Below are 14,399 nucleotides of genomic sequence, written 5' to 3'. Positions count from 1 at the left end.
GAAACACAGAACAACAGACAGATGTTCAAACAAAATGTCTCAACCACGCGAGGCTCCTGAATGCCTCACAGACTGTCTGTAAAATAACTCATTATTTAGAACATTTTAAAAAGAAAATAACCACAATCGGGCAGCCTTTTCCAGAATACCACGTAAGAACAAATACAACAATGGGAGTAATTGTGGTTTCCGATCCTATAGAAATGCCACCTTGGTGCAGATAATCTCTCAGTTTTAGTTACAGGTGGATTGACTAGGCAGCTCGTTGAATAACTGCTTTGGCTGGAAATTTAAAGGATAATGTCTGCAAATTAGAGTGATTATTTTGAGTTTCATGAAGAAAAAAAAATTATGTTAATTCTTTCTAATTTTATAAGTTGTCTTTGGCTTATTTTGTACCATTACCCCTCCTTCCAGGATTTCTTTCAGGAGTAGTCTGTTTTCATAAAGCTTACAGAAGCACACATTACAACTATACTAATATCAAATAGTGTCTTATAATACTATATTTAACTTCCTTTCATTTAGGTAAATATAGTATGCCATTTCTAATCACTAATAGAAAATTGGATTTCAATTAAAAAATCTTATTCAGTAAAGTAAAATAGAAGGCATATTTGAACACTGTGGTCTCTAAATTACTCCATTTAAAAATGTTTAAATAAAAATTACAGAAAGTTTCTCTATCCTAAAATAGAACCAGATTTTCCCTTTTTTCTTATAGAATGAAGAATGGATATTTCCCTTTTATATAGATACTTAGATACCCCAGATGAAATCTTATCTGTGTAGTAATAGCTTTAAAAAAGGGTTTGTACTTTTTGAAGTGTTAGGATCTTAAATAAAAACATTATACAGAAGTAAGAGGCACAGGATTCTATGAAATCCTGCTGTCATTAAAAAACAGTGTAACAATCAGGGAAGAATGGAATCTAACCAGTCATTAATAAAATGAAACATAATGTTATAATATGATGAGGTTATATTTTATTACATGATAAAATCATGGACATATTTGGTTCTTTAAAAATGAATTTGCACTTAGTGATAATTTACTCTGCTCAATGTATTTGGTTGGTACATCAATTAGCTTTGCTTTTGAAATACTTGTTTTAACATTTAGTCAGTCTAAATTATATCCTTGGTGTTTTAGAAAAGGTCAATTCCTGTTGCTGTCATTATTCTGTCAAATAGAAAAAAGAACAATGCTTGTAAAAAAATTTTTTTTAGTCTTTCATGAAAAAGAGTTTAAGTGAATAAATATAGTAATATCTTTTCTTACAGTGGCATAATTAAACCATCCTCACATTGCTATTTCATTCTTATCTGTCAGCATACTAATATTAGGTTGGTGCAAAAGTAATTGCGGTTTAAAAGGTTTAAAACAGCAAAAACTGCATTACTTTTGCACCAACCTAATAAAACATTCAATATATATATAATTCAATATCTATATAAATAAAGATGCTTTAAATTATTTGAGGAATAATTTCTGTGATGACAAATGAGAGCTTTTTTCAATAGTAGGTATTGAAATTATATTTAAGTAATCTAATAGTTGTTACAATATTATTAATAAAGGATGTCAGTTCTGGTAGTCACTTTGTACTAATTGTTAGTGCTGAATTTTATAATTTATGTACATAATTTACACTGATGTGTAAAAAGCCAGATTTCATGGGAACTTCTTGGTACAGACACTGTAATTTTAGAAGCAAAACCTAAACTATTCAAAATACTGTGAAACTATTGATGCCTTGCAAGTACCCATATTTTGATAATAAGGCTAATTTTAAGATATGTTAGCATTTAGAAATTGATGAACATTCATGTGTGAAGTTATCTTTTGTCGAGTCTTATATACCCCCAACAACTGAGCATCAGACTTTCATGCCATGTGGAAGTGAAACAAATATTTTATACAGAAGAGTTGTTATTGACAAGTTACTGAGAGGGTACAAAATTGGAAGACATTAAAATTATGACCATGAAATCCTTTTACAGTACCACTTGATATATCGTGCTTTAAATCAATACCTGTCAAGTCTTTTAGGTAACTGTATGATGGTGTCATTTTTGTCTTCTACAAAAGACTGCAAAAAAAAGAAGAAAACCTATAGTGCTTCATATTTATAATCTTTCTTCTCAGCATGAAGTACTAGAGTAAACTGTGATGAACAAGTCAGCTGTTAAAGCTTTATTCCAAGATTAATTTTTGGTTTCTTTTTATAAAAATAATTCCTGAATTAATAGGCCTTATGCAGCCACGCATTGATTTAAATCTATCTACTGGATTGGTGCTCTGTGAAACAATGACTGCAGAACAGAAACTATAACCTGCTGTTGATGCATGGTTAACTTTTAAAAAACTACACCTCATTAGAAATATATAGAAAATTTTCAAAGTACAAGAAAATCCATGTGATTTTATAACATAGACTGAGTGTTTTTCTTATCAGTGCTATGGATAACACAATATCTTCATTGACATTTAAACCTTTCAACCACCTGCTTTAAATAGGATATGTATCTCCCCTCCCTCCTTCCCTCCCTCCCTCCCTCCCTCCTTTCCTTTTCTCCTTCCTTCCTTCCTTCCTTCTTCCTTCCTTCCTTCCTTCCTTCCTTCCTTCCTTCCTTCCTCCCTCCTCTCCCTCTCTTTCTCCTTCCTTCCTTCCTGTACTTTTTCTCTTCCCTTCTTGTGCAAAGCCCAAGGTATGGCAATTAAATGACAAACAATAGGACAAACAGATCATGAGCGGCCTAAAATACTCCTTAAATCATTTATTGTTTAAAATATTACAGATAATTTCATATCTTATCAGACTAATTACCTTCTATTGGTATGGAGAAATATAATTGGGACAACAAAGACCTTCGTTCTAAAAATGGAAAAATAGCTATAAAGGTGTAGCTCCCTACTTTACTGACTTGTTCACTTGAATAGATAACGGGCACTGTACCCTTTGTGCCTCCCCGTTCCCCCCTTCCTTTTTTTTTTTTTTTTGTGATTTAATACTCCCTGTTGTTGAGAAACAATAGTGCCAAGCCCATAAGCTCCTCATGCTGAGTTGGGCACAGTCTAGAAATTTAAATCTGATTTGAAATAACTTGTCTTCTGCGATTGAATTAGGGACCAATTTAATTCAGTCCTGTATCTTGGAGAAACTCTCAAACTCTTTTATAAAAGTTCTGGAGCAAACATTTACCCCAGAGGAAGCAGAGGACACCCAGGTTATACTGAATGATGGTGACAGAGGCCCACATCAATTCAGTGTTTTCTGTTTTTTATTGCATTAGTGCCCATTTCAGAGCAACATCTGGCTGCTTGGCAGCCAGTGCCACACATTTTAGACCAACAACATCAGGCTCTATTAGATAGATTTCATGGAGTTTTTCTCCAACTTTTCCATTTGGGCTGCGTTCTAACTGGTTGTTGGGAAAAGGCAGGTGTAACAGGCCACAGGGACCAGGGCAACCCCAGGGCCAGGGTGGAAGGAGTCTCTTTCTCAGCCACTATTAAATGTAGGGAGGATCCATTGATTAATAGTTCAATGATGCAAAAATATTTCCCTATGAAAAATCATATTCATTTACTTATTTATGTATTAAACAAATTTGTGGGATCACATTTTAACTCTTTATGTTAAAAACACAAAATCAAATGTCAGAGCTTTATTTAATGCAAATATAACATTTAAAATGTTTTCTGAAGCCTTTCAATTTTATTTTGGGTTAAATCATCATCTAGTATTAAGATACGTCTTACATTTAAGTTCACCTTATGAAATGTTTCTTTCTGTAACCCCTAACTGGACACATTTCAAATATACAGAGGATGCCAAAAAAATGTATACACATTTTAAGAAAGGAAAAAAAACTATTAAAATTGTAATACTCAATATATACCGATAACAAAAGATATTCACAAGTCATGTGTATACATTTTTTTGGCACCCCCTGGTGTATACATTTTTTTGGCACCCCTGGTATATATACAAAAGGGATATAGCATGGATGCTTTGTCTCTTTTCCGTATTATCTGGGTACATTTTTGATCATAAGATTCTTAGAACATGCAGCAGAAGAACAAATAAGAAGCAAATTGTAGTGTTTTTTTAAATCCACGGTTGCACATGTGTGAATGTGTGTTTGTGCAACTGCAGATGTGCTTGGGTATAGAATCCTATCATGGTTTCTCAAAAAATAGATTTCTGTTGCAAAAACACAATTTTCAGTTGCCCCCTGGGCTCCTGGGGACCTGGGTGATCGGGCACACCAATCAACAGATATCCGCTTGCACTCCAGGACCGGATTGCGAGGGACCCGCTGATCTTAGTGCCAGCCAATGCCCGTAGGTGTCACCAGGTGCACAGACACTTACTAGGCGGTGGGAGAAAAAGGAGGGGCTTGAAGTGGCAGAAGAATAAAAACCTAGTTATGAGTGGAAAAAAAAAATCAGAACAGATATCACCAACATTTTTTCAGAAATGAATTACGATTTGGACTATTGGAGGAAATTTTTCTTCTACCCATCAACCCAAATTCTTCTGGCAGTTCCTCCAAAAACTCTTCAACAATAGCCTCAACCCTCCTCTCATGTCAGAAAAAACTGCAGCAAAATCCTTAAGAGGACAGAAAAAAAAAAAATGGTCCCTAATATAAAGAGGAAATAAAATGAGTGATTTGATTGTTGATTTGCAGAGCCAAAGAAAAAACCTGACAATTTGTTTCGCAGGTTCTTGCCCTGGATGGCTTTTTTCATGTGTCAAATAATGGGATAAGTATATGAGCTACCTTAGAAACAGTCATTTCTGGTTAAATTTCTATTGTCCTGGAATGTCGGTGAATCTAGACACTGCTTTCTAAGATGTCATCAAGAATCATACCAGTAAATCCCATTGCAGCTCCTTCTCGTGACTGCCTGAGAAGGCCCTCTCCGTCTCGAAAGTCGATGTACACCAGATCTATGGCCTGGAGACCAAAGGCCTTCGCTACAACAATAATCTTTTGTCGGGCGTAGAGAATATCTTGGGTTTCTTTACTACTTGTTGCACCTGAAAATGGGATGTTGATAGAAAAAGGAGCCGTTAACTTTGGAAACTGAACCCATACATCTGTTATAAAAACTCAGTTTGTAAAGACCTGTGTCTTCCTGAAAATTGCCCCCAGAGAAATGATGATTCAAATATAAACGAAGAGAGGGATGTGTGGAGGGAGAGTTAAATCTCCTGTGTGTCTCTTGCAAGGCATCTTTCAGGGTAATTATTTGCGTGTGCTTTAAGAAAAGGCCCCTCCCCCACCTTAGGAGATAGAATCACCAATAGCTTGATAGGTCACAAATGACTCCTGATATGGCTCCTTCTTGCCAGTGCTTGGAAAGTGTCCGTCCAAAGATAGCACCATAAAAGGTGGCCCAGCAGCTGTGCAAGGAAATGGTTAACTTCTCTCACTGAGCACAGAATTTCTTGCGCTGTGGTTGCAATGCCCTGTTATAACTGAGATTCTGAGCCAAATCCTGCAGCTTCAGGGTTTGGATGGAGAACTTGGGGAATGGAAGGGCACTCATTCTGAGAGAAGCAGCAAGTGTCCACTAAACTGTCAGAGACACAAAAGTCTCCAGGAAAGACTGGTATTAAAATAAGTTCCTTTTTTCACTCCAGGGGTTGGGGTGCCAGGGAGAGGGTCTGTTTATATTTGCTCAGGAAAAGTTCCTGTCTTCGGGTCACTGGTAGTGTGGTTCTGAAACACTTGTGACCTTGGCCTCTTTTCTAGATGCATTCACAGTCTCCAGTTATACACGCACGCAGACCAGAGACGTCACGCCCAAGGGACAGGGAAGATCAGTGAGAGCAAGCATACTATCTCAATGAATATTTAATAATAAGAAGAATTCTGAAATATATTTTAGAAGGAATTTAAGATTTATTTTAAATAATATTTACATACTACATTTAATATAGAACATTATTCATTAAAGCAATTGTGAAATTGCTTTAAGTTTGTGTTAGAAGCTTAGTTAGCCCTCAGACTGATGTGAAAAAATATTTAAGCAACATAATATACTTATTATGAACAAAGTAGATGCCATATATTTCTGAACATATCTGAGGCTGCAACAGGCTTTTTATTAGTTATTTTATAAATGAACAGAAGTAATAATGTCATGTTCTAGAAGCAGGACAACTATGAGGTATCCTAAATTACCAGGAAGTGTTGCCTATTCAGCTGAAAAACCATTGTCATGGTTGGCAAATGTACGTTGTCATGCAAATGTAGGCTTGTGAAGGGGCAAAAAATATATATATACACATATACAGAGAGAATGAGAGATAGAGAAGAGAGAGAGGAATGAATCTTTGACACCTATACTGGCTCGAAAGTCTTCTCCTCCAAAAACGACTGCATCTAGAAAAAGACCCACTCGAGGCCCGGTCTTTACTGCTTCTTCACACACTGCCTGTAAAAGAGCATAACAGAACCAAATCTCACAGAAACGCACGAATTAGAGAGAAGCAGCATGATATATTTCAGTAACAGAAAGCTCTAACTCTTAACACAGTTTGGCTGAAAGCAGTCCTAAAAATGCAGCTCTTTTTAAAAGTATTTAATATTGTCCAAGATAAGTTATGTTGTATATATTTGCTTTGCTTAATGAATTTTATTAATATAGTTATTAACATATATTAATATAGCTATAATGTTCAAATTGTAAGTCATCCAATTTCTAGAGAAATTTTGAATTAACTCATTTTGATTGTACTGTAAGTTATTTGTATTTTTCCAAAATTTGTTTTTGCTTTAAGAGACCCTGAAACGATACACATAAAGCCGCAGGAGAGAAGGAAAGAATTTTTTAAATCAAAGTAATTGGATTATTTGCATTAGGATCAAGATTTCTTAGTAAATGCTTTTAGGATTAAAGATATACAACACAAAATCTACAATGCTAGAGGGGAAAATAAAAATGCAACAAGTCATCCAAGATGTATTAATCAGTAACTTCGACATTTCTGTGTGAAATAAAGGTGAATAACATTCATTGCAGACATAATTGAATCTACAAAGGTGGAGATGCAGCATGCTAATGTAGGTGGGTGGGGAAGACCTGAAAAACGGAGGACACTGCTGATTAATTCAGGGGTTGTAAGTGCTTCTAAGTATAATGTAGAATAAAATGGCAAAATAGCACTAAATATTAAATCATTATTCTGAATCTAGCTGCATCTATGGGATATGCTTCGATTATATTCCCAGAATTCTAGGGCGGGCTGGGGGAATTTGTGGTTAGTGGTGTAAACACGCTTGATCACGAGGGTGGAAGCAGCTCCCCAAACATTTGCACTCCGCCCCTCCTGCCTGCTCAACTGGGTCTCAGTTTCCTCTCAGAGCATTTGCTCACGTGTTACCTCTCCAGTACAATTCAACTATCTTTTGTTTTGTTTTGGAGATTTCTTTCTTAGGGATTTCTTTTTCTCCTGTCCACTGAGATGGGGTGCCACACTAACATTCACAAGTCAGGTGGAATGTAAGGCGTACTTTGGAAAACAATTTAAGGGACCACTGATAAAGGGATTTTTTACAAGCTAGCTATGAATTTGTTAAGGCAAATAGTTCCATGCAACCATACAATGCTGGAAGACACTTGACTCAGCTAATCTTCCTGAATGTATATTAGGAAATATTTTATGTTCTAATGTAGTAAATTAAAATAATATGCGACAGAGTATTGGTATATACTAATTAACAAATAGTAATCCTATCAACTAGACATTATGGATAATGTTGCTACCAAGAGGCCAGAAAATTTTCCAATAAAAGGCAATTGTTACAAAAGAATAATTGAAAGTTAATTCATAAGAGCGACAAAATAAATTTTCATTTTCATGCACATTTAATCTATAAATGTAATAAATCAAAGCATATATTTACAAAGTGGTTATTTAATTAAAATCATTGCTAGGAATCTATAAATATTTCATTTAACAATTTAGGACTGGGAAGTTTCTCCTTGCTATTTAACCAATTTCTTTGTTTTCTAAGATGCTCACAACCTGGTTTTGGATAATTACAGATAACAAATTATGCTCAAGGTTTACTTTGCTTAGAAATCTTTCTAGAAAAATATTTTAAGTAGATGTTCAAATTGAAAACAAAAGTTCTCTTTAGGTAATAAATAAAATACTAACTTCTTAGCCACATGATGGTTTTCTTACCTTAAAATTGAGCAAACCCATTGCAGTTTCCACAAAAGGGATTAAATTCATAGGCTGTTCAAGTTTTCGGCCTTTTAAGTAGAATGAAAATTTGTCTGAAAACTAAAATAAAAAATGTCATAGGTGATTAGTGGGGCAAAAATGTACAACCACTGAAATGTAGACGTCGAAGTAGTATTTAAGTCTTTGACCTGAGGAAGTAATATCCCAGCCTCTTTCATCCACACAAAAGAAAAAGAAAAAGAGAGAGAGAAAAGCCCAAAGAAAAAAGGTAAGAAAGTTCTCACAAAACTAAATAGTAAAACCCCAAGCATTGTAAATTGTTGGGGTTTTTTTTTCTTCTTTTTTCCTAAAAGAGCAATTTGAGGCCTAGAAGTTAGAACTGGACGGAGAGATGCTTGAGTTTAAATGCTTTCCTTGAAACCGTATTTACTTCAGACCTCTCGCCCTCACTTCTTAAAATGTAAGTGGAAGGCCTCTGAAACAATAGTCTTGCCCTACCTGCCATTCTGTGTTTGTTTCATACCCAGCTCTGACATCAGTGTAAGTGTGCAGCAGCCTTCTTCATGGAATCCATATTATTCATTATAGCACCATGATTACCCTTTGTTCAGAAGGGTTTTCTTCGTAATTTTTTAGCTTACCTAGGAAGACCTTAAAAAGGAAGTTTAATTCTTTGAAGACCAAAGCTCGCCAATTTTTTCCATGAGACCAGTTCACAGCTAGCTCGGTGCTGCCAGTGGGGTAGCCCAAATTCCAAAATCTATCATCTGGAAACACACAAAAGCTCTTGCACAGATTCCCCCCCCTCCCCTTTTCAAAAGGAAAAAAACCCCACCACACTCTACATTGTAAATCTATCATGTCTATCTAGATCTAATAAGATGTGGGGAGATAAAAAAAAAAAATTAACACAGGTATGACAAAGATATTTTTGTAAATAAAGATGAAAACACATATATCCATTTTAAATTTAAGGAATATTCAGCCATTAATGGATATCAAAGGAAAAGGGAATTTTAATCATCTCTCCATTCAGTCTCAGTTGGGTAAATCATATCTAAGAGATTTGCATAAATATAAACCATCAAAGACTTTTCATCTTCAAAGGGGGTTTCAAGACCCTATAAGCTTTGTACTGTAATCATCGCAGGTCACCACCCTGCAGGAATAGGGCTGCTATGGCAACATAAAAAAACTAATGCTTAAGGCTTAGCATAATATTCTGACTAATAGAAAGGAAACTCATTTTAAAAGCTGGCAGCCTATTTACCAGAAGCAGGATTAGAGGTGTTATTTCCCCTTTTAGCCGCCCCCTCCTTGCTTGTGCAGCACCCCCCCCCAAAAAAAAATCTAATCACTGGGATCTTTAAAAAGCTTTTGAGCAATTTGCAGTAACTTTACAATTAGGCTAAAATAAATCACAGCTTTCAGTAAATGAAGAATTATTCCCAGTTGTTCTCACTGCCCCCTCCCTTCCTCCGGCACCATCATCATCACCTCCTTAGTAAGTTTGCAAGGGAAGGCATAACTCAACCAAAATAGCAAGAAAGACGAGAAGGCTACGATTGAAGGGGACAAACATAGAGTATCCCATGTAAATGAAAATAAAACCTAATTTATGTCACATTGAAGCTAGAAAGTAGGTAGTGAAATGTTAGTGGTTTTGGTGTTACATACGCAGTGGAGGAATTTTTTTTTCTCATTAAAAACAAAAAACTTATAATGTGACATGCCCCACTCTTTGGGATAATAGTTATGACGAAAACATGATAAAGTTTAAAACTAGGTAAACACTTTATAATCTAGTCCCTGTTCTTAGTGAGAAAATGTCTAACGCCTTTTGTGTTTAAGCCCATAGGAGCATTTAAAAATTAAATATTCTAGCCCATTCTCCTTCTCCTCCTCCCCTTCTTTCTTAAAAAATTGCATTAAGTACTAACACAAAAGGTAACTAGTGGAGAAGTTTCAATTAATTTTTTCAAAAGGAGACGATTAAATGTTTCCGGCCTGGTAAAGTGTTCATTTCAGCGAGGTGGTGGGGGCTGGGGGGGTAGGGGGAGGAAAAGAAGGGGAGAAAAATCACAAAGAGATTGGGGAGGAGATGAAGTAGCAGGGCTCAGCAATTCTTTCAATTCCAGTGCACACCCAATAGTGTGTTGGAAGAATGCACACTGTTCGGGATTTGTGGGAGAATTGTCCCACGACAAAGGAGGCAGAGTCACGCTTGTTATAGTCCAATAAGCCGTGCCAGTCAAACAAGAACCCACACTAGCGACAAAAGGCCAGCAAGAGATTCTCACACAAAAGAAAACAAGGAAGCCCATCTTTCAGTTGTGCATCAGGCTCTGGGTTTTATGCTTCACATAAATACAAACGGAGAGGAAAAAATAAACAGCCCAAAAGACTTCTGTTAACTAGAAATCCTATTTAGATTTCGGTATGTTCCTCACATCCAGGGATTTAAAACCAAGAACAGACGCCATAGCTCAAGGCGGGGGTGGGTCCTCCCCTCTCAAACGAGGGTAATAATGGTGATAAATAGGCATTAACTATGAAACCAAAAGGAATCAGTGACTTCGGATTCCATTTCAATCAACTTAAGACACATGCGAATGGGGTAGGAGCCCTCGCAGATATTAACCTACTATATAACCAATATCTCCCAGCCTCTGAGGGGTGACCTTGGAGAGGAAAACTCTACTTTAGAGAGTAAATATGGGACCTTGAACACAGGGCTTCAAAAAGATGCCAACAGGGAGCTGTCCAACAGAAAAATAATGGCAGCTACATACATAATTCTGAATTTTCTAGTAGCTACATTAAAAGAGTAAAGTGAAACAGGGGAATTTAATGTTTATTCAACCCAATATATCCGAAATATTATCATTTCAACATGTAATCAGTACAAAAAATTACTGAGATAACTTACATTCTTTTTTTTTTTTTTTTTTTTGGGGGGGTGCCTGCTACAAAGTCTTCAAAATCCCATGTGTATTTTACACTTCCAGCACATCTCAATTTCGACTTGCCCCATTTCCAGGGCTCAGTAGCCACATGTGACAGGCGGCCACGGCATAGGAAAGCACAGGTCCAACCTATCTACATGCATTAAGGTGAACAGTTTCGTCAGGTGTTCCAACTACTCAACATATTGCTACAGTAGCAGCCATGGCCTTAGAGATAATCCCACATGTGGCATCAAAATCACCACTGTCCACATGCCCTTACCATGCGTCCAGCACTTATGTGTCACAGGCCCTCTGCTCTGGAGTGGCACAATGGAGTGTTATTTTATTCAGCAGAGATCTGCAGAATCATAGCAACCCCCAAATACAATCTCGCCTCCCCCCACTTTAACAATTAAAACAATCAGAGCATAATTAGGCCCATTTCAAAGTTTTCTTAAGTAATTTGACATGCCAGGTTTTTATTGGCTGAAAAATCTGTCATGAAACACAAACACACCTGTCAGCAATTTAAAAAGGACGAACTAGAGAACTGCTCAGGAAATAATATCTGTGCTAATTAAAACCACTAGTTAAAAGCTTCCTGTTTATTCCTCTGTTGGCCCTAAGGAGTGACCTTTTACCTCTCCCCCTCTAGGTTCATTTTTTCATTTGTGGCTAATGTGCTTTCGTAATCTATGATGTCTTCCAACAAATCTGGGTAAGAGCCACTTACATCACCACCCTCCCGGGTGAGGGTTAGGGCCTGGCAGGATGTAAGAAGTGATGCAATTCTCAGACAAGCTACTTTCCAAGGACTGCTCTGGAAAGGCGAGTGAGATGGCCATTGTGTGCAAACCACAAATCCGATTAGGGAGCAGAAGCATCATTTCAGGAGTAGAGTTGTTCTGTAGAACACTTTGGGCAAAGCCAGGTTCTCCTTGTGTAAAGAATACGGTCTCTTGGGTTTACTCCTTTTTCTGAATTCCCTTTCTGCACATGCATTTGTAAAACCGGCAGCACCTGAATCCTTCCTTTCTGGTACTCCTTCTTAGCTCGTCCTGAGTCTTTAATTAAAGCAAAGCATTAGCTACTCACCCACTGGATTTCTTCAGGACCTTCCACCTTCGGTAGCATTAGGCTGGAAGGAAGGACCCGGGATTGCAGGAGGGCCTCCAAGTCTTCTTCAGCCAGACCACTGGACACTGAGTTGACTCGCACACACTTTTCAGTTGGGCCCAGATCAAAGTCTTCAAGAGTTTTTACTATTCTTAATCGAGCTTCAAGCTGTAAGTATAGAAAACAAATGTACCTCCTAAGTTTATTTATCATTGAGAGGAAACACAATCAAACCATCTGTGAAACTGTCATGTGGATTCAGAGTTTGAGCACCAGTACAGCATCCGCAAATCGCCTGTCCAACAAATAAATGGTATTTGAACCAAGTCATCCAAGCTGATAGGGAAGCAGTTGGTTTCCACTCTTCATTCAAGATGACTATACCATAGGTGACAGCCATTATCACGCATACTGGGGTTCTTCTAAGTAGACTCACCTTGCTCATTGGTATTGCTTTCCAATTGCAAAGGTAAAATAATTAATAGGTAACATTTATTGAGCATTTACTAAGTACTAGGCAGGGTTCCAAGGTCTTCCACCTGCTATTTCTCATTTAATAAATATAAGAAGCTAGATAATATATGGATAATGGTAGTCTCGTCTGTCAGCATATTCACATTAGGGAAAAAAAATTTTGTTTTTCTTTTTCCACATGCTTCGTGCTTTTATACTCGCTTTTAAAAAAATTTTATATTTTTGCCACCGAGTTGAATCTTGACATTCAATTAAGAAGGTGCTCACAGGAAAATGACACTCCACACTACAAAAAAGCACCAACTTATTCAGATGGAAAGCCATAATATCACCAAAAAACCCCTTCATGAAGTGGTAGACAAATACAATTTTTTTTTCTTTGATTTGACAGTCTTTGCTCCAGTTAAGAAAAGCTGAAAGGTTGAAAGTCTGCTTCAGTATGTGAATTGTTCCCAGAAAAACTGTCTGAAACCAAACATGTTATTTATTGGCTTTGAGTTGGAGGTGCTGAAGGTGAGGGAGTGGGGAGAGAAAGGAGGGCATTGAGGGGTTCGGGGTTGGAGCTGAGGAAATAAAGCACTTTGCGGTCATTACTTCCTGCCAATTTCAGTTTCAAAAACAAATTCCTCCAAGTTGCCAAGAGCTCTCAACAAATTCTCATTGTCAGAATGAACATGTATCAAAAGTAGTTTCATTTGGGAAGGGTTTTTATGATACTAATAAAACTTTAAGGCTTCTCACTGCTGATGAATGTGGTTTAAAAAAAAAAATGTCTTAACAATATACAGCCATTTGAACAGCAATACTTATCTAGGGAAATAGCAAACCAAAACAGAGACAAAGAAGAATTATTTGAGCCAATATTGAGTCTAAGTCTAATCAACAAGACAAGCCAGGACAGTAGATTTAAACCAGACGGATGTAGGTCTACGACCCAGTGGAAGCAGGGAAGGCTTCCAAATGTGGTCTGAGTTAAACAGTGTGAGGAAACAGTAGCTTAGAGTTGTCAGGTCAGATGGAAACAGAGTACGTAGGATCAGTTTAAGACAGTTCTGTGGAGTCCTGATTTAAAGAGCTCCGATTGCCAATAATTAGACCAAGCTCAGACAAAAGCAAGAGAGTGCTCACGCTAGTTAAAGTGAGGGACGCCGCAGCCAACAGTGCTTTGGTTCCACATGATGCTGTTGGCCAGTCCACAGCTGTACCACCCATCCACGGCTCTACCATGCCATCTTGTTACATCCACTAAATATGAAAATCCTGAAGGTGAAAGCAGAAGCTGGCTCAATATCGTGGTTCTAAGGCTGTCTAGAGCTGGTGAGAGAAAATGTTTCCAGCTCTTTGGCAGTGCGTGTATTTAGATCCATGGCCTCAGAGAACCTAAAATGCATTACGTTTCATGTAGCCTGCACAACTACAAACTTGGGATTGCTGCCGTTTGTAAACATGTCAACTTCTAGGATTTCTTTCAAAAGCAGGTCGGGCTTTGTGAAGAGATGGTTGGGACAGAGTGAATGCAAAATGGAAGGGAACTAACTAGATCGTTTAGGCTGAAATGCATTTTAAAACTAGAGTTATTTGAATCATCAGTCTCCATTCTTTAATCTGCATGTGTGCTCAAGGAAGCAAGATCATGGGCAACGTC

General features: G+C 37.2%; 1 protein-coding gene across 1 annotated transcript in view; it reads right to left on the bottom strand.

The window, feature by feature from the left end:
* The window catches only part of CLYBL (citramalyl-CoA lyase), a 218,572-nt gene that overhangs the window by 20,332 nt on the left and 183,841 nt on the right, over positions 1–14,399 (bottom strand). Inside the window, 4 exon segments of the mRNA XM_033104835.1 lie at positions 4,887–5,054; positions 6,364–6,457; positions 8,214–8,315; positions 12,260–12,448. Of these exon segments, the coding sequence (XP_032960726.1) occupies positions 4,887–5,054; positions 6,364–6,457; positions 8,214–8,315; positions 12,260–12,448 (553 nt within the window).

Source organism: Rhinolophus ferrumequinum, chromosome 4, assembly GCF_004115265.2.
Source record: "Rhinolophus ferrumequinum isolate MPI-CBG mRhiFer1 chromosome 4, mRhiFer1_v1.p, whole genome shotgun sequence".
NCBI classification, from domain to species: domain Eukaryota; kingdom Metazoa; phylum Chordata; class Mammalia; order Chiroptera; family Rhinolophidae; genus Rhinolophus; species Rhinolophus ferrumequinum.
The sequence above is the reverse complement of the archived record's forward strand: the minus strand, read 5'-3'. Positions and strand labels throughout refer to the sequence as shown.